The 22708-nt window shown below is 42.9% G+C and overlaps 1 protein-coding gene and 1 non-coding gene across 4 annotated transcripts in view; both read left to right on the top strand.

Moving 5' to 3' along the window:
- Positions 1-22708, top strand: part of itpr3 (inositol 1,4,5-trisphosphate receptor, type 3) — a 110656-nt gene that overhangs the window by 51957 nt on the left and 35991 nt on the right. For all 3 annotated transcript variants that reach the window (XM_049582438.1, XM_049582439.1, XM_049582437.1), the window contains exons 21-32: positions 4237-4381; positions 4479-4623; positions 5594-5802; positions 6613-6733; positions 7177-7231; positions 8063-8228; positions 11027-11194; positions 13454-13528; positions 17712-17831; positions 19241-19363; positions 21824-22024; positions 22108-22223. In XM_049582438.1, coding sequence (XP_049438395.1) covers positions 4237-4381; positions 4479-4623; positions 5594-5802; positions 6613-6733; positions 7177-7231; positions 8063-8228; positions 11027-11194; positions 13454-13528; positions 17712-17831; positions 19241-19363; positions 21824-22024; positions 22108-22223 — 1644 coding nt within the window. The remainder of the gene's footprint in view (positions 1-4236; positions 4382-4478; positions 4624-5593; positions 5803-6612; positions 6734-7176; positions 7232-8062; positions 8229-11026; positions 11195-13453; positions 13529-17711; positions 17832-19240; positions 19364-21823; positions 22025-22107; positions 22224-22708) is intronic.
- trnak-uuu (transfer RNA lysine (anticodon UUU)) lies at positions 10108-10180 on the top strand. The gene has a single exon. It is a non-coding gene; the product is annotated as a tRNA-Lys (tRNA).

The raw sequence follows: 22708 nt of genomic DNA, 5'->3' as shown, positions 1-22708 counted from the left end.
AGAGGTGAATTTTGGCCGGCTGCTGCACTTTCTGACTTCTCTGCAGTGTGCCTGTTACATCCAAAAGTCTTCGAAGCCCAATTTAGAAGGACACTGTCATTGACATGTATCCACACACAGTATAAGTTCCTCTTTTTGCAAGGTCAGAAATCAGTTTGCAACCTATCTTGGCTTGACAGGGCACATACAATTCAAGGTCTGCCCTCCTGCAGAGGACTGAGTCGGCAGAGCCCCAGGCCCTCAGTCTGGGGGTCCAGGGTTGAAGTCTCTGCCCAGGCTATAAGTCTGCTGTGTGAAGAGTCTGAAATGATCACTGTTGTCGTTATTCATGGAGGTCCACAGTCTGCATGTGGTCCTAAATGAGTTGTGTGTTGGTGCAGGTCTGAACACATCCAGGACTCAGTTTAAACAATGTATAGCTCATGGTCCACAGAGCATGGAGCAGCTGCATGCAGGGAGTGTTCAACTCCACTTTTACTAGTTCACCACACTGAGTAAGGCCCAAGGCAGCAAAACATTTGTATTCACAGCAGTGTTTTGGGTGTAACATGAATTCATCCAATCAGAGTGTCTTCTCCAAATCCCTTTAAAAGCCAGGTGTGTCTGCACCTGCTCTGTTGTTTACTTGACGGGTTTGGCAAACATGAGAAGTTCTGCTGAGAGTGATGAGTTAGAGTTTGTCTACAGGAGCTCCTCAGTCTTTTTGAGTCATGAGTTGTGTATCAGCCATGTTTATGTGTCTCTGTTGGTCAGATCAGAAATCTGATGCAACCTGTCTTTGGGTCTTTGAGTCCTGTGAATTAGGGCAGGGCATTTGAACTCAGTCACAGACACCAGTCAGCTATTAAAACCGCTGATAGATGAAGAAAACAACACTGATTACCTTGACAACACTGATCAGACTGGTACCTGAGGGCGTCCACAGAGACAGACGCACAGACAGACTCTCCCCAGTGGGACAATGAACCATGTCACAACATACAAACTGCTCAGGAATGACCTGAAGAATGTGACAAAGAGGCCCCATATTTTGACGTAATAAACAGCATGTTAGGGCTCGTTAATCTGAATATGCATAGTTGCATGTAAACTGGAATATGTGTCTACATGCAAATCACAAGGAGGTGGTGATGGACTGAAGTTTTATGGTTTTCCTGAAGTCCTCCAGAGGACAGCTTCCGGAGCCTTTGTGCTCCACTGTCTCTCAGATTAACTCATATCACAGCGGTGCCTGGACAGCGTGACGTGTGTGGTTGTGCTGCTGCCGTGGTCCTGCCAGATGCCTCCTGCTGCTGCTGCTGCTGCCATCATTAGTCATTAGTCATACTTCTACTGTTATTATACACATATGATTATTGTCACACATGTATACTGCCAGGTATTAATACATACTTTCAACATATTGTACCGCAGTAACCAGAACTATAACTATAATATTATTACTTTCAATAATGTTGTTGTAAGCTACTGTCATTACCTGCATCTCTCTCTCTCTCTCTCTCTCTCTCTCTCTCTCTCTCTCTCTCTCTGTCTCATTGTGTCATATGGATTACTGTTAATTTGTTATGCTGATCTGTTCTGTACGACATCTATTGCACGTCTGTCCGTCCTGGAAGAGGGATCCCTCCTCAGTTGCTCTTCCTGAGGTTTCTACCGTTTTTTCCCCGTTAAAGGGTTTTTTGGGGAGTTTTTCCTGATCAGCTGTGAGGGTCATAAGGACAGAGGGATGTCGTATGCTGTAAAGCCCTGTGAGGCAAATTGTGATTTGTGATATTGGGCTTTATAAATAAAATTGATTGATTGATTAATTCCATGAAGCCTGGGTAGTTTAGTCAGTAGAGCATAAGACTTTTGATCTGAGGGTCCAGGGTTCAAGTTTTATTGTGGGACATGTTTGATGCCCCTCATGGTCACTATTCATGGAGGTCTGCAGGAAGTCCACAGTCTGCTTGTGGCATGAAGGAGCTGTGCATTCATGCACCCTCAGCACTTTCTAAGCAGATTGCAATTTGTTATGTCAAGTCTTTGAGGCCCTGTTTATGGCACATCAGATGTCTGATTGCATCCTTACTTGGTTTTTACCAGTCTGCATGTAAATCAGGGTCAGCAACATTCCAGGGGTCCAGGGTTGAAGTCTCTGCTCAGGCTATAAGTCTGCTGTGTGAAGAGTCTGAGATGATCACTGTTGTCGTTATTCATGGAGGTCCACAGTCTGCATGTGGTCCTTAATGAGTTGTGTGTTGGTGCAGGTCTGAACACATCCAGGACTCAGTTTAAACAATGTATAGCTCATGGTCCACAGAGCATGGAGCAGCTGCATGCAGGGAGTGTTCAACTCCACTTTTACTAGTTAAATGACACATAAGCTGGGAGCAAAGTAAGGCCCAAAGGGTTTGTATTCACAGCAGTGTTTTGGGTGTAACATGAATTCACCCAATCAGAGTGTCTTCTCCAAATCCCTTTAAAAGCCAGGTGTGTCTGCATCTGCTCTGTTGTTTACATGATGGATTTGTTCAATATGAAAAGTGAGTGGTTTTCTCCCGAGAGTGATGCAGTTAGAGTTTGTCTACAGGAGGTCCTCAGTTTTCTCATGGTCATAAATGAGTTGTGTATCAGCCACATTTATGTGTCTTTGTTGGTCAGATCAGAAATCTGATACAACCCATCCTACAGTCTGCATGTAAATCAGGGTCTGTGCTCCTCCAGTCCAGAAGGAGGCGGTAATGGACAAAAGTTTCATGGTTTTCATGGCTTAAATCATTTTGGGTGACGGTCTCCTCCCTATGATACTCTTCTTGAAGCCTGGCTAGCTCAGTCAGTATAACGTCAGACTTTAAATCTGAGGGTCCAGGGTCCTTGTTCAGGTGATAAATTTGTTTTCTGATGTGTCTGTGATGATCACTATTGTCATCATTCATGGAGGTCTGCAGGAAGTCTGCTTGTGTCTTGTGTATATTGTTGATTTGGACACTTGGAGACTTCCCTGGAACATTTGCGTTACATCCAAAACTCTGTCACTGGGACGCTTTCGTTTAGATTTCCTCAAGGTTATCTCGTGGATATGATCATGGATAAGATCGTGGATAAGATCATGGAGGTCTTTAGGAGGTCCACAGTGATAATTTTGAGAAATATTTCCTGGAAGTCTGCATATCTGACACCCGGCCACTTGCCTGTTGACGGTCAGCTCTGTTGTCATAGATACATTGTGTACAAACCAACCAGCCAACAGTTTGCAGGGGTAGAGATTCATGCCCAGAAGAAAAGCTCATATTTCTGGTGGGAAGGAGAAATGCTTTGTTCCATTGACCTGGGAGGTCAGAGCTGGGAATGACGTCACACCTGAGTCCTATCACAACAAGATGGAAAATCAAGATGTTGTTAGCAGTACCAGTTATAACCAGGTTAGCCTTTGTTAGCCACTTTTAAACATTTTGGAACACAGCCTCAGCGCTGCTATGTCCCACAGATGCCCAGTTGGATTGAAAGTTTTTGGATACGTGTAAGAATCATGATACACATCATATTTCTAAGAAGGTGGTTCAAGGAATGAAAGATGGAGGCTGTGTTCACAAAGTTCAACAGGTCTGCCACCAGAGGAAACTCTGTAAGAGTCCTGACACAAGCTGTGTTTCACTCTTCTATATTTTGACGTAATAAACAGCATGTTAGGGCTGGTTGATCTGAATATGCACAGCTGCATGTATTCACTCTAGAGGGTTCAAGTCCCTGTTCAGGTGATAATATTATCAGTAGTGCTCTGCAGGAGGTCCACAGTCTGCTTCTGGTCATGAATGACATGTGAATATGTGCAGCCCTCAGCAACAAGTCTTTGAGGCCTGGTTTATAAGGACACCCAAATCAGGTCTACCCTTGTCCAGTCCAGGGGAAAGTGTTGGCTGACATACATTTTATAGTTTTCACAGTTCAGGTCACTTCAGTTGATTGGTTCCTCCAGAAGACGGACTTCATTAAAGCCTAGACGACCCAGACATTACCTCATCAGTGTGGTGTATTCTTTTTTTCTCCTGGCAGAAGTTTGTTGGTTAATAATCCTGTCTGCAGAAACATGATGAAGGTTGGTGTAGAGAATCTGTGATGTGCAGGGAGATGCTCCATTAATCACAGAATAAAAGGTTCAACCAGATCAAACGTTCTTGAATTACAGAGTCGACTAAGTTTGCAGCTGGCTCTTACTTACTGTAGTTAATGTGTTGTGATGTGTGTGATCCTCAGTTACGACTCCAACATGGACGACAGCAGAGACAACAAGAAGAACCGTTTCTCCAACACGATGGCATTCATGGAGGAATATCTCAACAATGTCCTGAACGACGAGCTGCCGTTCCACAATGAGGAAAAAAATAAGCTCACCTATGAGGTTGGTCCCTTTACTTCCTGTCCTAATGTAAAGCTGTCTCAGTCCTTCAGTCCTATGATCACGTCCTTTGTGTCCTCTCTGTCGTCTCTGTCCTCAGGTGGTGAGTTTGGCCAGACATTTGATTTACTTTGGTTTCTACAGTTTCTTTGAGTTGCTCCGACTCACCAGGACCCTGCTGGGAATCATTGACTGCAGACCCAACCCTGGATACGCGGGGATGTTATTCCATGATGATGGATCAGGTACTGTCTCTGCTCCGGCTCCTGTTTGCCTAAACCAGCAAACACAGGTCTGGTTTATTCTCACACTGTTGATCAGTGCTGACGACTGCTGGTTTGTCTCATGTTTAAAGCTTCACTGGCTGAAAGATATTTTTTCTTTACTGTCACTGGAGTCAGTAAAAACTCATCTGATGAAAACTTCCAAACGGGGTCTGATTAGAAAACTTTAAATGAGTTGCTAAAAGCTGAACTTTCTGTCTGATAAAACACTGTCTTACTTTGACAGAGCTCAGTGTTTTTTTATAAGGATGTTATGTTTTGCTTTTCTGGCTCCTCTGCTGAACTTCAGCAGGTCAGACTTCTGCTCAGTAGCTCTCCTGCTCTGTGTCATCACCTGTACTTTGGTTCATGTCAGATTTATGATTTACATTCTGTTATTTATAATTTTCTCTGTTTCTGTTGATCAGTAAGTCAGGTTTATTACTGGAGCGTCGTCACACCACCTGTTCAATGTGAGAAAGTCACGTTATTCCACCTCACCATTCTGTATGAAAGGTACGATCTCAGAGAGGGGGAGTCATCTCACTTTCAGGTGCTGAATTTATGTCTGCATGAAAGGGACAGCTGGCAGGCGTAGGAAGCTTAGGAGGTTAAAAAAGCAGGTAAGGTCTGATGACGTCATGTCAGGAGACAGCTTGTGTGAGTCGTTAAAGTCAGATTATTGAAATGAATTAATGTGAAAGCACCTGAGAGGTGATGGCAGGAGGATGATGATAAAGCGGTCATACCTCTGTGGGATCTCCTTAGGTCAGCACATGTGAAGCAAACTGAAGCTCACTCTGCGTTTGCTTCAGTTTGTCACCGTACGTGTCTGATGACTGAGAATCTTCACGTGACGTCAGATGATGATGATGATGATGATGTTGCCTCAGTGTCTGATCTGTGTCAGGTTAATAACATAGACCTTTGCTCCTCTGTTCTCCGTCTGAAGGGAAGAATGTGAAGCGCTCCATCCACGGGATGGGTCAGATGATGTCCACCATGGTCCTCAACAGGAAGCAGTCCATATTTGGAGGTGGAGGAGCCCGAGGGGCGGCAGCGGGACTCGTGCTCGACCCGCAGAGAGGCAGTAAAGACAGTATTGATAAGATGGACCTGACGGTGATGGACACCAAGCTGAAGATCCTGGAGATATTACAGGTATCTGATAATCCAGTCTGTCAGAGACGAGTTTATTTAAGATCATAGTGAAGTGATATTCTGCCACCTCTACTGTCTGTTAGCCACAAAACATTTCACTGTACAGAGGTTCCTAATAAAGTGGACAGTGACTGTATATTGATTATATGAAACTAATTAAATACTGAAAGTGATCAACCAGCTGACTTATTATTAAATAAAGCTACGCTGCTGACAACGCTACAGGACACTTCAAAATAAAACTTCCAAGAACTTCCTGTTTCATCCTGAGGACAGAGTCTGTGATTCAGACACTGAACATAACTTCATACTGAGAGAACTAAACTTTGATATATCACCTTGAATCACTGATGATATGAACCCGTGAGATTCAGTGTGAACACACGACGTCTTCATGTCAAAGAGCAGAGAAGAACCAGATTCTCATTTTGGGTCAAACACTGAGAACAATTATAAAATCCACAGATTGTGTTTGGGTCTGAATTAAAGACTGAAATCTGTTTTGTAGACAGATTTTTTTTTTGTCTTTGGTTCAAACCGTCTCTTTTGTCAGTAACGGGCACTGAAAAATCTTCTTGGGTCTCGTGTCATCGTTTGATCTTCCCAGAGGTCGTAGTTCACAGTTCAGTCACTGATTGGCGTTAAACACAGGCTGACTTCCTGTTGCTCTGAGTCGCACCATCAGAGGAGGGTTTGTGCTGGTTTAGTGATGTCTCCACAGTCGATCCTGTGTTTAGTTGATGTTAAAATGTGTTGTTGAGCTGTGACCCTCCGTCTTGTCCTCCTCCTCCTCCTCCTCCTCTTCATCAGTTCATCCTGAACGTCCGTTTGGATTACCGCCTCTCCTTCCTGCTGTCCGTCTTTAAGAAGGAGTTTGTGGATGTGTATCCCATGGCCGACGCTGACGCCACCACCAACATGGAGCACGCAGGTACACACACACACACACACACACACACACACACACACACATACGACCAGAGTATAACAACCAGTCTGTGCTGCTCTCACTGTCTCTGATGAAAACTGATTTGAAAAAAGAAAAATAAACTATTTATTTAGATATGACTTTTAAAAACATCTACGTGTGTGTGATCTACTGTAACACACATCCTGCAGTGTTTAGTAAGTGTTTGTGTTGTTGCTCCTCCCAACGCTGTCAGATGTCCCCGTCACCATGGAAACCACAGGTAGAAACACTTATGTTAGAGAGATTAAACGTGGAGGCAGTGTTCACACCATGTGTCTCTGTTTCATGTCTGTTGACATGAATCATTTCAACTCATACACACCTCTGTGTGTGTGTGTGTGTGTGTGTGTGAATGAATGCAGTCCTGTTGTTTATTAACCCTCTGTGTGTTTGTCCCTCTTCAGCCACCATCAACCTGCAGCACATCGGGGAGCAGGCGGAGGCCATGTTTGGAGTCGGGTACGTGGTGACGCTGCACACAGACGTGACACTGACGGATTCATTCATTCATTACAAACTGAGTCACTGTTGAACATGAACTGATTTTAAGAAGCAGATATTTAATCATCACCCTGGAGGTGGCGCTGTCGTCTTGTATGTCATCATAGCTGTGATTCAGTCGTAGACACAAGGCCACAGACCGAGTGATGAAGATCGTCAGGCCTGATCTTCAGTCCAGCAGCTCCGCCTCCAGTGTGATGTCACTGTTATACCACAGCTCTACAGGCTTCATTTATCAACAGTAAAAAGTGACAACAGCTTCTGATTGTTTGTTTATTTAATGATTTATTTGGCTCCGCCCACACAAATAGTTCTGCAAGTGGACTGGACTGTTGCTAAGCAACACACAAACATTCCTGCACATTAAGTAACATCTGTGTAGGTTGACACGTCACCACAGAGCAGCTGCTGTGTGTCATGTAGCGTCATCTGTGTGACACCAGTCTGACAGTCTCTGTGGTGGAGCACGTGTGATGATGATGATGATGATGATGAGTTAACAGCTTCATCAGCATGCTGCGTCGTCACCTGATGTCACAAGATCACACCTGCAGATTTACAGTCAAGTATTCAGGCTCCATCCCTTCGTCGTTTTCTGACCATTCAGTATTTAAGTCACATGACACTCTTAATGTGCCAGATACATGTGTATGTATATCAGCACTCACTGAATGTCTCCTGTCCAATCAGATCACTCAGTCTGAACTAACTGTTGCATAAACATAATGTGTCCGTGTGTGTGTGTGTGTGTGTGTGTGTGTGTGTGTGTGTGTGTGTATGTCTGTACAGTAAGGGGAACAGTATCCTGGAGGTGGACGATGAAGGCGGTCGGATGTTCCTGCGAGTGTTGATCCACCTCACGATGCACGACTACCCTCCTCTGGTGTCTGGAGCTCTGCAGCTGCTCTTCAGACACTTCAGCCAGAGACAGGAAGTGCTGCACACCTTCAAACAGGTACACACCCACACACACACACACACACACACACACACACACACACACACACACACAACCATAATCCAAGTCAAAGTGCTTAGACACAAAAGCTGAAGCAGGAAACAGAATGGCAGAAGCGGTGAGAATCATAAACTGGCCTGATTTCAAGTGACGTCACTTCACTTTCCACAGAATCTTCTGACTGATTGTCACACATGTATACTGTCAGATATTAATACATACTTTCAACATATTGTACCACAGTAGCCAGAACTAATAAAATAAAAATAAAATAAATAGTATAACAACAATAATAGTAATAGTATTAGTAGTAAAAGTAGTAGTAAATAATAGTAATAATAAGTAATAACAAGTGAGACTGTCACTCTCTCTCTCTCTCTCTCTCTCTCTCTCTCTCTGTCTCTCTCTCTGTCTCTCTCTCTCTCTCTCTCTCTCTCTCTGTCTCATTGTGTCATGTGGATTACTGTTAATTTATCATGCTGATCTGTTCTGTATGACATCTATTGCACGTCTGTCCGTCCTGGAAGAGGGATCCCTCCTCAGTTGCTCTTCCTGAGGTTTCTCCCGTTTTTTTTCCCTGTTAAAGGGTTTTTTGGGGAGTTTTTCCTGATCAGCTGTGAGGGTCATAAGGACAGAGGGATGTCGTATGCTGTAAAGCCCTGTGAGGCAAATTGTGATTTGTGATATTGGGCTGTATAAATAAAACTGATTGATTGAAATTGATTGATAGGCCAGTTAAATGCCCTCGCCCAGCTGGGACTGTAGCTCCACTTCACTGTAACTGGAGACACACTGAGTGTCTCAGTTTTGGTACTGTCTGACTGTTTTGTCACATCAGACTTTGGATGTGACGGTCAAGGTGATGAGTCTGGTGTGTATGGTGTCTGCAGAGCTCAGTGTTGTACTCACTGATTGAAGCTCTACCAGAGGTCCTCTGGACCCTGGACCTGAAGCGTTTTCACCAAAACACCAGAAGAAGAATGATGCTAACAGTTTAGCAAGTGTTAGCTAACAACTGTCCATTGACACGTGAACAAAACTTATTTATAATTAACACTTGATGTGGTTATTACAAGAGATATTTCCTTATGTGATGTTCTGATGATGGCAGAGAACTATCTGACAGCCTCTTCACTAAACTAACGGCCAACCCAGCTCACAGTCACATAGTTTGTAAAGTTGGAGACATTTTGTTGTCCTGATGTTACAACGAAGAACACCGGGTAGGTCCGTCGGTAGAGCCCTAGAGACTTAATCCAGGGTTCAAGTCCCTGTTCAGGTGATACAGATTTTGTGTAATCTGTTGATTCAACACTTGTTTCACTGAGTCAACATTGTCAATATGTCCATAAAGTCCTTCAGTTCATTGGGTGAATCCAGATGTCCCCCCGTTGTGCCTGAGGTCTTGGGTCAGCTGCATCGTGACATCTGCAGAGCTGATCCGTTTTCATGTCAAGATTATGTATGATTTTCTGACTGATTAATTAATTAATTAAAATAATTAATCTGAGGGTTTTGATAAATGTGTCTCTGTGTGTGATGATATGGAAGAATTTAAAACCCCAACAGATGTGTATGTCAGTGATCACAGTAGGGGCAGAGCGACAGGAAACTGTGGACTGTGGGCCATCCAGAAAAATAAATCCTCAGAATCAAACACTTACTTTACCTTCTTTTTTAGAGAAGTTCAAATTTGAAGTTGGCGGTAGTTTTACAACTGTTCTGTAACACTCAACAGGACATAAGATTAGATCCATCTCCTGTACTGTAACTGTTAAAACACTGAGAGGTGGAGTTAAAGGTGGAGTTTACTGAACAGTAGGAACATGAAACGGACTCTGGACCCACATCAGCTGCTATCTGAAGTATGTCTGAAGCCTGGGTAGCTCAGTTGGTAGAGCATCAGACTTTTAATCTGAGGGTCCAGAGTTCAAGTCCCTGTTCAGGCGATATGTCTTTGTTCACATGATAAGTCTGATCAAGAAGGTCTCAGGTGAAGTGAGCAGCATTCATGTGAGACTGTACGTTGATTTTGTACGACTGGATCATGTGTGAGATGTGGATGGAGGTTTACAGGTGATCTGTGTGTGCTCACCTGCAGACTTGATCAACAGTTGAGTTAACAGGCGTCTGTCAGTGTGTCATCTGTGAGCTTTGACATCACTGTCTGAATCTAAATGTCGGCACACACACACACACACACACACACACACACACACACACACACACCATCACAGGTTCTTGATCCAGTCCATAAATGAGTTTTCATTCAAATAAAACAGCAGTTCGTTGAAGAAGTGAGAAGAAGAACTCAAATGGGAATAAAATCTGACAAACCCAGGATCAGGATTCATCTCGTGAAGCTTTGACAGACGAGTTTCTGTCCTTTACACCAGACCCTGTGAACTGTTTTACTACCTGACAGTCCGGCCTTTATCTGAGGTTTGTTTTGTTTGGATTTCATTCAGTCAGATTCAGATTCTGTGTGTCGAGTCTGGTTCTTAGTTCTGGTCAAGTTATTATTTGATTTAGGAAAGAAGCAAAGTCGATTTAGGCTGCCATGATCAGTAGTTTCTCATATGATGAGGTGTTTAGTGTTCGTCCCAGCTCCAGCTAAATTTGGATCATTGTGACTAAAACTGCTGCAGTGTTGATTGATTCTACGTCCATTATTGACCCTACTTTACTGAGTCTGAATCACTCTGAATCAGTGGAAGTGGAAGAAGATTACTAACAGATCAACTGACCAGGACGCTCATGTTAATCCTCCTAAATGTGTCCTTGTGTCTCTGCAGGTCCAGCTGCTGATCTCAGCTCAGGATGTGGAGAACTACAAGCTGATCAAGGCAGATCTGGATCGACTGCGAACGCTGGTGGAGAAATCTGAGCTGTGGGTGGAGAAGAAGGGCTCAGGAGGAGGTGATGGGAAGAAAGAAAAGAAAGACAAGAAGGAGAAAGGAGAGGTGGGAACAAACACATCATCACTGTCAGCTTTACTTTCATAACCAGCCTTAATACTGAAAAAGGTAAAGTAACTGTTGGAGATGAGGTTAAACGTAAACTGAGGATGATTAAAGTTAATAAAGCTTTACAAGCCTTCATCAATGTGTCAAACAGCAGGGCTGACGTTTAGGACACAGTTTGTGGTCTCACTTAGAGCCTCGTTCCTCCATTTGTATTCAGTTCTGCTTTTTAAACGCTTGAAATGTTCTCAAAAAAAAAAAACGGGGCATCGGTGGCTTAGTGGTAGAGCAGGCGCCCCATGTACGGGGCTGTTGCCGCAGCGGCCCGGATTCGAGTCCAGCCTGTGGCCCTTTGCTGCATGTCATCCCCTCTCTCTCTCCCCCTTTCATGCTTGACTGTCGTGTCCATTAAAGGCAAAAAATGCCCAAAAAATATCTTAATATCTTTTCCTGTGACTGTTTGAGCTCCTGTTTGTCTTTAAAGATCAGTCACAAAGTGCTTCTGGTTTGTTTTTAATTCAGTATTTCCTGGCAGGTTTTTCACTAATCAGATTATTGTGTTTTAAAGAATATTATTATATATTTTTTGATGTCCTGATGAAGGCTTGTTTCTGCTGACAGCTGTTGGTGTTTCAGAGTTAATTATTCATCCAATTAATAACTCTCCCTGAGCACCTCGACATCAAACAGTTGATGATATGACGGACGGGGTCATATCTGTTTCCAGAGGCTAATTATTGGACACAGAATTGAAGTATCTGAAAAGTGAACATGAGTTGAGGGTCACACTTCCACACACTTTATGGTTATTATCTAACACTGTCAGAATGAACAGCTGTGACATCTTTATGCTGACGGCTGAGTGACGTTCGAAGCTTCTGTAAATAACTCACAAACAACTAACAGAGTTTAAACACTAACGAGCTAACTGACTCAGAGTCACAACTCAAACCAGCATCAGAAACATTTTCTCAGTAGATTATTATTAACATTAATATCACTAATGAAACTAAACCACTAAACATAAACTCTAAAACTACCTGCTGAACCTCTGCATTTGTCTTTCTGCACTTCCTGTGCTGGATGTTGGTGTGGTGCTTGTGGACGTCTTGGATGGTTGAGGTGCAGTTGTCCGGTCCTGGGTCAGAACTGGTTCGGGGTTTTTGTTGCATGTCACGCCTCCCTGTCTCTTTGTTGTTTTGTTCTGCTGTGAAACTGACGCACGATCCTCCGAACGTGTCGTAACAACTCTTTTTTACCATTGTCATCCATCTTATACACACTCACATATCAAACCATTAAAACAACAACCTAACAAACAGCAGTTGGGTTCAGGCCAAAGTTGGTCTGATATTATTTCATTTGTCTTCATCACTGAGTCTGAAAGTCACCACGGCTACATGCACATTAGGGCTGCTCAATTATGGAAAAAATCATAGTCACGATTATTTTGGTCAAAATTGAAATCACGATTCTGTGGCGCACGTGATGATTTATATTGTTTACACGACGGCATGTCATTTCTGTCTCTACGTGGTCGCACATTTACAGTTCTCCTCTGCTCTCTGTATCACGCATGGCAGAGTTTGGGCCCAATGCGAGCGCGCACAAACAGACACACACACACACGCACACGCACACGCACACAGACCAACCTCTCTCGCTCTCCCTTTGCCATTTTCTGCACACTGTTTTTGAAATCTTCCGCAATCACCTGCCCCTCACATTTTCGTAGTTCACCTACTTGACTGGCTCATGGAGTGAACAGAGGAGAGGAGGGGAGGGGGTGGTATTGCACATGCGCAGCTTCCACAGAAGATAAATAACATCTCCAGGTGTCTGTGACCAAAGATTGTTTACCCTTGATTTTATTAATTTTGAAATCTTTTGACCTCAAAATCAGAATTGCGATCACCAGACGATTAATTGCACAGCCTTAATGCACATGATATTCAGGTTTTTTTATGGACAATAAAGTTCTGCTGCTTTAGATGTGCAGGAGTCTTTGTCTTCATACTGAACTCTGTGCTGCAGAGTTAGTTTAGTTAAACTGGAAGTCAGATAAGTGTTTGTGTCCACAGAGCTACCCGAGGATCCACGAGACCTAAATGTCTTCATGTGTTCATATCTGACCAATCAGCCCAACACTCACATTAACATATATGTGTTTATAATGTTTAACACATGATTAAGTAATGTAACGTTAGTAACGTACCCAGAGAGAACTGCATATGCTGTCTTACCCTCTACATCCTGCAGGGGGCATCAGAGGACGCCACGCCCAAGAAGGACAAGCTGGAGAAAGGAAATGAGAACTACCAGAAGGTCAAAGAGGTGAGCACACTCGTCAGTCTGTCTTTGATCAGTGATCAACTGATTCTGGGTTGTTTTGGTCTCCGTCTCCATCCTGGTGTTCCTGTGGTGCAACAGATCACCTGTCAGTCAATCCGTGTGGGCGGGGCTGTGATGTCTCTTCATTGATGTGCTGCTTTTGTCTTAGTCTCTTCAGAAATGATGGGTTTCACTGATCAGAATGATCAGGTTAATTATTTCCTCCTAAAAATCACTCTGGATAAAAACCAGACAGATTTCATAAATATAAATAAAGAGAAAAATAAATGACAGGTTTTAATTATTATAGATTTATACAGCACTCACACTGTGTGTTGACAGACACAGTTGTAGGTGTGTCTAATCATTCCTCCTGTTCATACTGGCTCTGAAGCAGCTCCCTGTCCTGACACCCTGTCTGTCCACACACCTACAGATAGTTTTGAAAACAGATATTTTCCCACTCTATTTTATAAAAGCAGAATCTTTGACCTTTTTCAAACACCTGCTGGAGATCTCATCACTGCTGAGTCTTTCATGTACGGACGAAGGAGCTCAAACATCAATCAATCAATCAATTTTATTTAAATGTATATTTAAACGTATGACTCATCCTCTGGACATGTGAAAGTTTTCCTCCCACTGCTCATCAACAACAGTCCCACTGTGGGAAGTGTCCCACCATCTGCTGGTTCCACTGGTCCCGATCCAAAACCATTGGATCTGCCAGACTTTAAACTTCAGACACTGAGAAGGACCAAATCACACTGAGCGCAGCAGACGCCTCTGTTTGTCCAGGAAGTTGTGCAGCAATACAGAGTTCAAATGTAAAGTCATCATGAGACCAAACAGAGCATAAACAAACTGACAGTCCGTCATTGTTGTTCTAGTTTCTGGTGCGAACTCATTACACAAAGCAACATGACAGATTCTGTCTTCGATCCTGTTTGCTATATTCATGGGGGTGGTTTGTAGAGTCAGCTCCTCCCAGTCTGAGGTCATGGTTCTCTGCTGGAGAACAGTGGATTGTTCCCTCTGGGTTGGGAGAGAGTTACTGCCCCAAGAGAAGGAGTTCAAGTGTCTCAGGGTCTTGTTCACAGTGAGGGTAGGTTGGAGCGTGAGATGGATCGGTGGTTTGGTGTGGTGTCTGTAGTGATGGGCACTGTGCTGGACCATCATGGTTCAGAGGGAGCTGAGCTGGTCCATCTGCGTCCCAACCCTCACTGGAGGAAGGAGCTGAGGAGAGGGACGTCTGGAGGACTTTGCTCAACCTGCTGCCCCAGACACCCAACCCCAGATAAGAGGATGAGGAAGGATGAATGAATGAATGAATGAATGGATGGACCAGTGGGCGTATGTGAAGTAAACAGATGATGTTTTGTTTTACAACCACACAGAAACAAAGAAACCTTTATAAACTCTGTTGTGGTGATCAGAAGTCTCTTTGTGTGGATGAGGAGACAACATGTGGAGGAAAATATAATTTTCAAAACCATCTGTAGACGTGACCTAAAATGACTGCACTGTAAGAAATAAGGGAAACAATCTGCAGGTCATGTTTTCTGTAAAATTACAGTATAAAGTTCAGCCAACCAAAATGTTTGTTTGTGTTTTTTTGGCTTCCAAACATTTGATTGATGCCTCGATGTGTCAACTTTACCTCAGTCCAGATGATCTTATGTTTCCTTTATCGCTTTAAGTTCAGCTTTCAAACTGTTTCTGTTTTTAATCACAGTCTGTGTCAGTGAATCACACGAAACGTTCACGCTGGAATTTTATCTTTTTCATCCCGTCCATGTTACCGTCTTCTGTCTGTTAGACTTATGACCAGATCATCAAAGTTCTCTCATGGTTTCAAACTGACAGCTTGAACTTGTTAACTTTATACTCAGTGAGTTTTTAGCCCAAGCATCAAACCACTTCATCCTCAAGTCACCATCTTACCCTCACCATTCTTACAGTGTCAAAAGTGGCATCAAAAGTAACAGGAAACATGACGCCCACTATCTCACCTAGTAGAGTCGACCCCGCACATACAAAGGCCTTGTGGCACCATGGCAGCAGCCATGGGATTGATTCTAACCCATGAAGTCCCACCCTGCCCCAGATCCATCCGACTGAGAAAAGATCATTTCAAAACTAACGGGAAACACAGAATATATCAGTGTCACAATATCTCAGAAACACATCAGGGAATGTCTTAATATTTGGCACAAACGTCCACTGTAGAATAAACTGATTAGAATTTTGTGGTCGAAGGTCAAAGGTCAGTGTCACCTCACAAAACTTGACACAAATGTCTAACAGGATAAAATAATGAAGGTCAAAAGGTCAAAGGTCAGCTTGACTGTGACATCATCATGTTTTAACGTCATATCTCAGGAACAGAAGGGGAGACATTTGGTCAGATACTGAATTGGTGACTCTAATCTTGAAACTGTGCTGATTGTATAGATCTTCTGTGTGTGAAGCATCCATGTTTTCACTGACATGGATGGAGACTGTGTTTCTATCTGTCAGACATATAAATATATGTTTTTATCATCACTTCAACTAGAACATGTTTCAGTCTCTCTGTTCTTCATCGGTTTGTTTTCTGGATCAGAAGTCAGTAGGTAACTTTACCTCACTGTGAGTAACAGCAGCTTCCATTAACTGTTCAATCAGAAACATACTGATCAGAAACATAGGATCAGAATCATGTCGTTCAGAAACATGTTTATCAGAAACACTGATCAGAAACATCTCGATCGGAAACATGTCGTTCGGAAACATATCAATCAGAAACATGTCGATCAGAAACATACTGATCAGAATCATTGATCAGAAACATATTGATCAGAAACATGTCAGTCAGAAACATATCCATCAGAAACATGTCGATCGGAAACATATTGATCAGAAACATATCGATCAGAAACATGTCAATCAGAAACATATCGATCAGAAACATGTCTATCAGAAACATATTGATCAGAAACATGTCGTTCAGAAACATATCCATCAGAAACATGTCGATCGGAAACATATTGATCAGAAACATATCGATCAGAAACATGTCGTTCAGAAACATATCGATCAGAAACATGTCTATCAGAAACATACTGATCAGAAACATGTCTATCAGAAACATGTCGATCAGAAACATGTCGTTCAGAAACATATCAATCGGGAACATGTCAATCAGAAACATGTCGATCAGAAACATATTGATCAGAAACATCTCGATCAGAAACATGTCGATCAGAAACATACTGATCAGAAACATTGATCAGAAACATGTCGATCAGAAACATCGATCAGACACATATTGATCAGAAACACGTCAGTCAGAAACATACTGATCAGAAACAGATTGATCAGAAACATGTCAATCAGAAACATATTGATCAGAAACATGTCAATCAAAAACAGATCAGAAACATGTCAATCAGAAACATATTGATCAGAAACATGTCGATCAGAAACATATTGATCAGAAACATGTCAATCAAAAACAGATCAGAAACATGTCAAGCAGAAACGTATTGATCAGAAACATGTCGATCGGAAACATGTTGATAAGAAACGTGTCAATCAAAAACATGTCGATCAGAAACATATTGATCAGAAACATGTCGATCAGAAACATGTCAATCAAAAACAGATCAGAAACATGTCAATCAGAAACATATTGATCAGAAACATGTCGATCAGAAACATATTGATCGGAAACATGTCAATCAAAAACAGATCAGAAACATGTCAAGCAGAAACGTATTGATCAGAAACATGTCGATCGGAAACATGTTGATAAGAAACGTGTCAATCAAAAACATGTCGATCAGAAACATATTGATCAGAAACATGTCGATCAGAAACATGTCAATCAAAAACATGTCGATCAGAAACATGTCCATCAGAAACATGTCAATCAAAAACATGTCGATCAGAAACATGTCCATCAGAAACACAGATCAGAAACATGTCAATCAGAAACATATCGATCGGAAACATCGATCAGGAACATGTCGATCAGAAACATACTGATCAGAAACATATTGAGTAGCAACATGTCGTTCAGAAACACGTTGATAAGAAACATGTCAATCAAAAACATGTTGATCAGAAACATAGATCAGAAACATATTGATCAGAAACATATTGGTCAGAGGAGTGAGAGCCATCTTGTCTCTGTCGTCTGCAGATCCTGGAGAGGTTGAATAAAATGTGCAGCAGTGGAGTTTGGAAGAAGCAACAAAGGCTGCTGAAGAACATGGGAGCTCATAAAGTGATGCTGGACCTTCTGCAGGTGTCCTACGACCAGGTGAGTCTGGGGACTGTCAAAATAAGAGCGTCCTAACAGAGTCACTGAGCTGTGGCTGATTTACTTTGAGAGCCTGGAAATGATGAAGGTCAGTGGTGTCTTTATTGTCTCAGACTGTCGTGTCTACAGAATGTTTCAGGCTGTAGTGACGGGTTCAGATGACACCACAGTTGTCATTCTGACAGTCTCTGTGACACATCAGGTGATGGTGGAGTCATAAAATCGTGCCGTGATTTGGCCGACAGACATGACAGATTGCATGTTGGTCGACTGATCACGGGTCGTCGTTCACAACATGTGTGATGTCATCAAATTATTATTGTCCTGTTTTTATTATTATTATTATCATTAATATTATCTCAGTCACTGTGTCTGTTCATGTTCCAGCTGAACTGTTACTGTAGTAACATAAAAAGTGTCACCAGATGGGCGGAGCTACATTTGAAGTACCACGTGTAAACTAATGCTCACTGAATCCTCTACAGGAAGTTTCTGCAAATGTTTAACAATAAAAGCCTTTTTAGAAAATGAAGGGATTCTCTCAGCTTTTAATTTGAAACATAAACAGGAAGTGTTGAGTTTGATTAAACTAAAAATAACACAACAAAAAGAAAATCAAACATGCCAGACTTTCTGTTTGAACGTCACGAGGCGTCCCAAACGTTGTCGTCTACCATGACACACTACACCAGATGAAACCATGGATTATCGTGTACGACACTCGCTGTCGTTCATGATCTGAGACGACACTGTATCAGGCTGATAACGTGTAGTCTGAACTTGGGGTTAGTGGTCAGCTGGACCTAGTTAAGCTTTTTGTTTCAGTATTTTTCTGTCTCTAAAAACCTTTAAGACCCTCTCATACAGTAAATAAATGAACTCATCTAGCTGACTGGAGAAAAGCAGCATTGTTCCAGAATGTTAAAAACAGCTACGTGGAACTGAAGCTCAGGTTTTGAGCCACTGAATCTTTGGGACATCAGTCCTGAGCCTGTTAGTTTGAGTTAGGGAAGACTTCAGCTGGACTAAAAACACCAACAGATCCCTCTCAGTGACTCAATGACATGAGGTCAGTTCACAGCCTTTTGCAGGTATTTTATTGTAAGCGCAGCCCAGCAGAACAGCTCACCAAACATTCCTATATTCCTTTTTTGACAGACATCCTACCTAACTTTCTGTGTGTGTGTGTGTGTGTGTGTGTGTGTGTGTGTGTGTGTGTGAGAGAGAGAGAGAGAGAGAGAGAGAGAGAGAGAATTGTTTTGGAACACACTGCTCTTATTACCTTGCCCCATTGACAGTTGTTAAATCTAGGTACATATTCTGCTTCTAGTCTGACCTTAACTGTCTGACATTTCTGGGCCTTTTCGCCACCACAGTGTTAACCTCTTCATCTCTATGTTTGTCTGCAGAATGATGTGAAGATGCAGGAGATTATCAGGTACACTCACCTGTTCCTACAGAAGTTCTGTATGGGAAACCAGGAGAACCAGGCGCTGCTGCACAAGAACCTCAACCTCTTCCTCAACCCTGGGGTATGCTGCTTCCATAATGGATCAATACAGATTTTAGTCTGTTATCAGACAATGTAAACGCTCAACAGTGCCCCCTACAGGCTGCAGGGGTCATTACAGTCACAGTGTTCAACACAGCTGACTAATGATTGGATGAGTCCTGGATCTGAACATGTAAAGTCTGATCTGAGGGTGTTGATGAAGGAAAGATCACTGAGTCATTAAGATCTAAAAGGTTCATCCTCTGGAGAGCATTAATATTCATAGTGTCACTGTTTCCCCTGTAGAGTCAAGGGAAAAGGCTGCGTGTCATCTTTTTAAAAGAATATTTCATCATGTAACAGTTACAAAACTCCTCTGATGGAGCGTACGTGATTGTGGATTGTCTCCAGTGTGACTCATCACAGTTTGAGAGATTTTGAGCTTCAGAAACACTTAAGTTAACATTAGAGGAACATTAACAGAACATTTGATAATCTGACGTTGTTGACAAGTCAACAACAAACAGTCTGTTAATGGACTGAAAATGAATCCGCTGTTTTAATGACTGAGGACTAGTTTTGGTTGCTGTATAACTGTGGTTCCAGTTTATTTAGTGTGCTGTTCTTCTGATTGTTAATTAAGTATTTTGTAGTTTTGGACTGTCTGACGAATCAAGACATCACCTTCAACAACACAGTTCACCAGAAACAAAGACTTATAATTTAATTACAGTGATTTGATTAAGAACAAACATTTGCTCGTCAGAACTTCAGAACAAAGCTGAACGTCTTTATGATCACATGAATCTTTATAAGCAGATATCTGAATGTGACCATAGAATCTGTAGGTGATGAAATGCGACTTCAGTTCTAACGGACTGGTGCAGAGTCGCAGGCTTTAAACTCTGTGTGGGTGTGAACCCTGACAGAGTCATTAAGGTCACATGTGAGTCGTTGACCGACCCACACATCTCGTGTGTTGTTAGTGTTGGATGGGTCCAGGTGTGAATGGGTGTAAGTTCGTCTGGGGAGGGGTCAAAGGATGGCAGTGTAGGTGGGTGATAAGTGGTGTCATAGGCCACCTCCTCTGTTAAAAGATGGTCGTTCCAGTTTGACGTAGATGGCTTCTTTCACCCATCTTTCAAACCATCTTTCCTCCCTGGCCAAGATGTGCACATTGCTGTCCACTAGAGAGTGTCCCTTCTCCTGTAGATGTAAGTGGACAGCTGAGTCTGGACCTGAGGAGCTGGCTCTCCTGTGCTGTGCCATGTGTTTGTGGAGCGGTTGTTTTGTTTCACCCATGTACAGATCTGTGCACCTGGCTGCACTGAACTGCTCACACTACAGTACTCTGCTTATGTCTGGGTGTTTTGTCCTTAGGGTGGACAAGTTTCTGTCTGTGTGTGACTGGGTTTGATGTGCACAGGGATGTGGTGTTTGCTGAAGATCCTCCTCCCTATCCTTCACCTATAATGCTGTCCTTTCATCCTTGCCCGGGAGATTTAACAGCTTAACCTCTAAAAACAATGGTCGTTCACAAATGGCCTCATGTGACTCTAATGACTCCAACGACCACCGTTGCAGCAGGAGTTTCAGTGACCATCGTTGACACACCATTGTAGCACTAACGAACCAGTGACATCATTGGCCTTGTGAAGACCTCCCCAGAGGTTAAATACCTGGGTGTTTCCACACCAGTTTGTCAGACTAGTTCCAGCCTAGTCAGACAAGCATGAACTGATGAAGCCTCTTGGATAAGAGGTGAAACGTCTTCAAGACAAAACGAAGTCCAGTTGCTTTCGATTCAGTTGCCTTGAGAAGATCCTCCTGAGTTTCTCAGACACTCCTTTGACATAAGGAATGACAATGTTGTTTGGTTTTTGTGTCTTCCTCTCTGTCTGCTCTGGATCTCTGCGAGGTTTTGGCCCAGTTGGAGTAGCCAATGAGAGGCTGATCTATGCAGCGAACTTCCGCACACTCAGACCTGGGTCCTGATGACTCCCAACTTGTGCTGCAGTGGGTGGTGAGACATGAGACATGAAACATCTCAAACAGGTCCAGCTGGCTATAATATAACACTTAAGATCACCATGACCTGGATGACCGAGAATCTGAAGTTTTTATGGTTTTGGTTTGTCGTCTGAGTCATACTGACCAATCACGTTCGAGCGTCAGGTAAACAGCTGTTGTGGAGAAGTGGAAGACCTCGGCTCTGGTCTGATGATGAGTTAGCTTTATGTTAGCTTTTTAAAATGTATCAGCCTTCACATGCAGAGATCAGCTGATAGAAGTCATGACTCTGATGTCAGCTGACTTCATCAGATCAGACTGAAATCTTGGCCCCACCCCCGAGGCTCTTCGTCAAACCGACAGTGTTATGAGATCATGACCACATGATCACATCAGTCAGAGCTGTTTCTGACGTTTCACAAACTGAATGACTGAAAGATTCATTGCACACTAATAATGATATGATGTCCTCGTCCTCGTCTGTCTGCAGCTGCTGGAGGCGGAGACGGTGCAGCACATCTTCAACAACAACTACCAGCTGTGCAGTGAGATCTCAGAGAGTGTCCTGCAGCACTTCATCCACTGCCTGGCCACGCACGGCCGCCATGTCCAGTACCTCAACTTCCTGCATACCATCATCAAGGCCGAGGGCAAGTACGTCAAGAAGTGTCAGGATATGATCATGACCGAGGTGAGGACAGGGACGAGACATTCAAATGTCCAGAATGTCTCTGTGTGTCTGAGAGCTGACGTGATGCCGTTATCTGTCCGCAGTTAACTAACGCAGGGGAGGACGTGGTCGTTTTCTACAACGACAAGGCTTCGTTCAACGTCATGTTGGAGTTGATGGCAGAGAGCAGGGAGGGGGTCAGCGAGAACAGCCCGCTCAGGTAACCATGGCAACAACAGTATGTACCCTAGCAATGGTGAAGTACTCAGATACTTTACTAAAGTAAGTGTCAGTGACAGTTTGTAAAACGTCCTATCAGCGCTGATCAGCAACAGTGTTCAGCAAGTTACTCTCAAAATGTAATAGATTACATATTACTAGTCACCTTCATTTGAAAGTAATAAGTTACTTTTCAATATTTCTTTGTAATCAGTTACTTATCAGAAGAAGTAAGGTTGATGGTAATGGATGAGGATCATGTTGATTATCACAGTTCATACGTTCACATACACAGTGGTTACTCCTATAACCCCACTTCTATTAACAACAGTCTGATGACACAGAACATTAAATAAATAACTGAATCTCTGTGGACACAGGGAGGGTTAGGCAGAGGGTCACAGTCTGATCATTATCAGATATGGATCAATATCTTTGGGCCTATGATATGAAATACAACAAACTGAAGAACACGACACAACAGCT

This window comes from Epinephelus fuscoguttatus, linkage group LG7, assembly GCF_011397635.1.
Source record: "Epinephelus fuscoguttatus linkage group LG7, E.fuscoguttatus.final_Chr_v1".
NCBI lineage: Eukaryota > Metazoa > Chordata > Actinopteri > Perciformes > Serranidae > Epinephelus > Epinephelus fuscoguttatus.
This window is presented reverse-complemented; position numbering and strand designations above follow the sequence as displayed.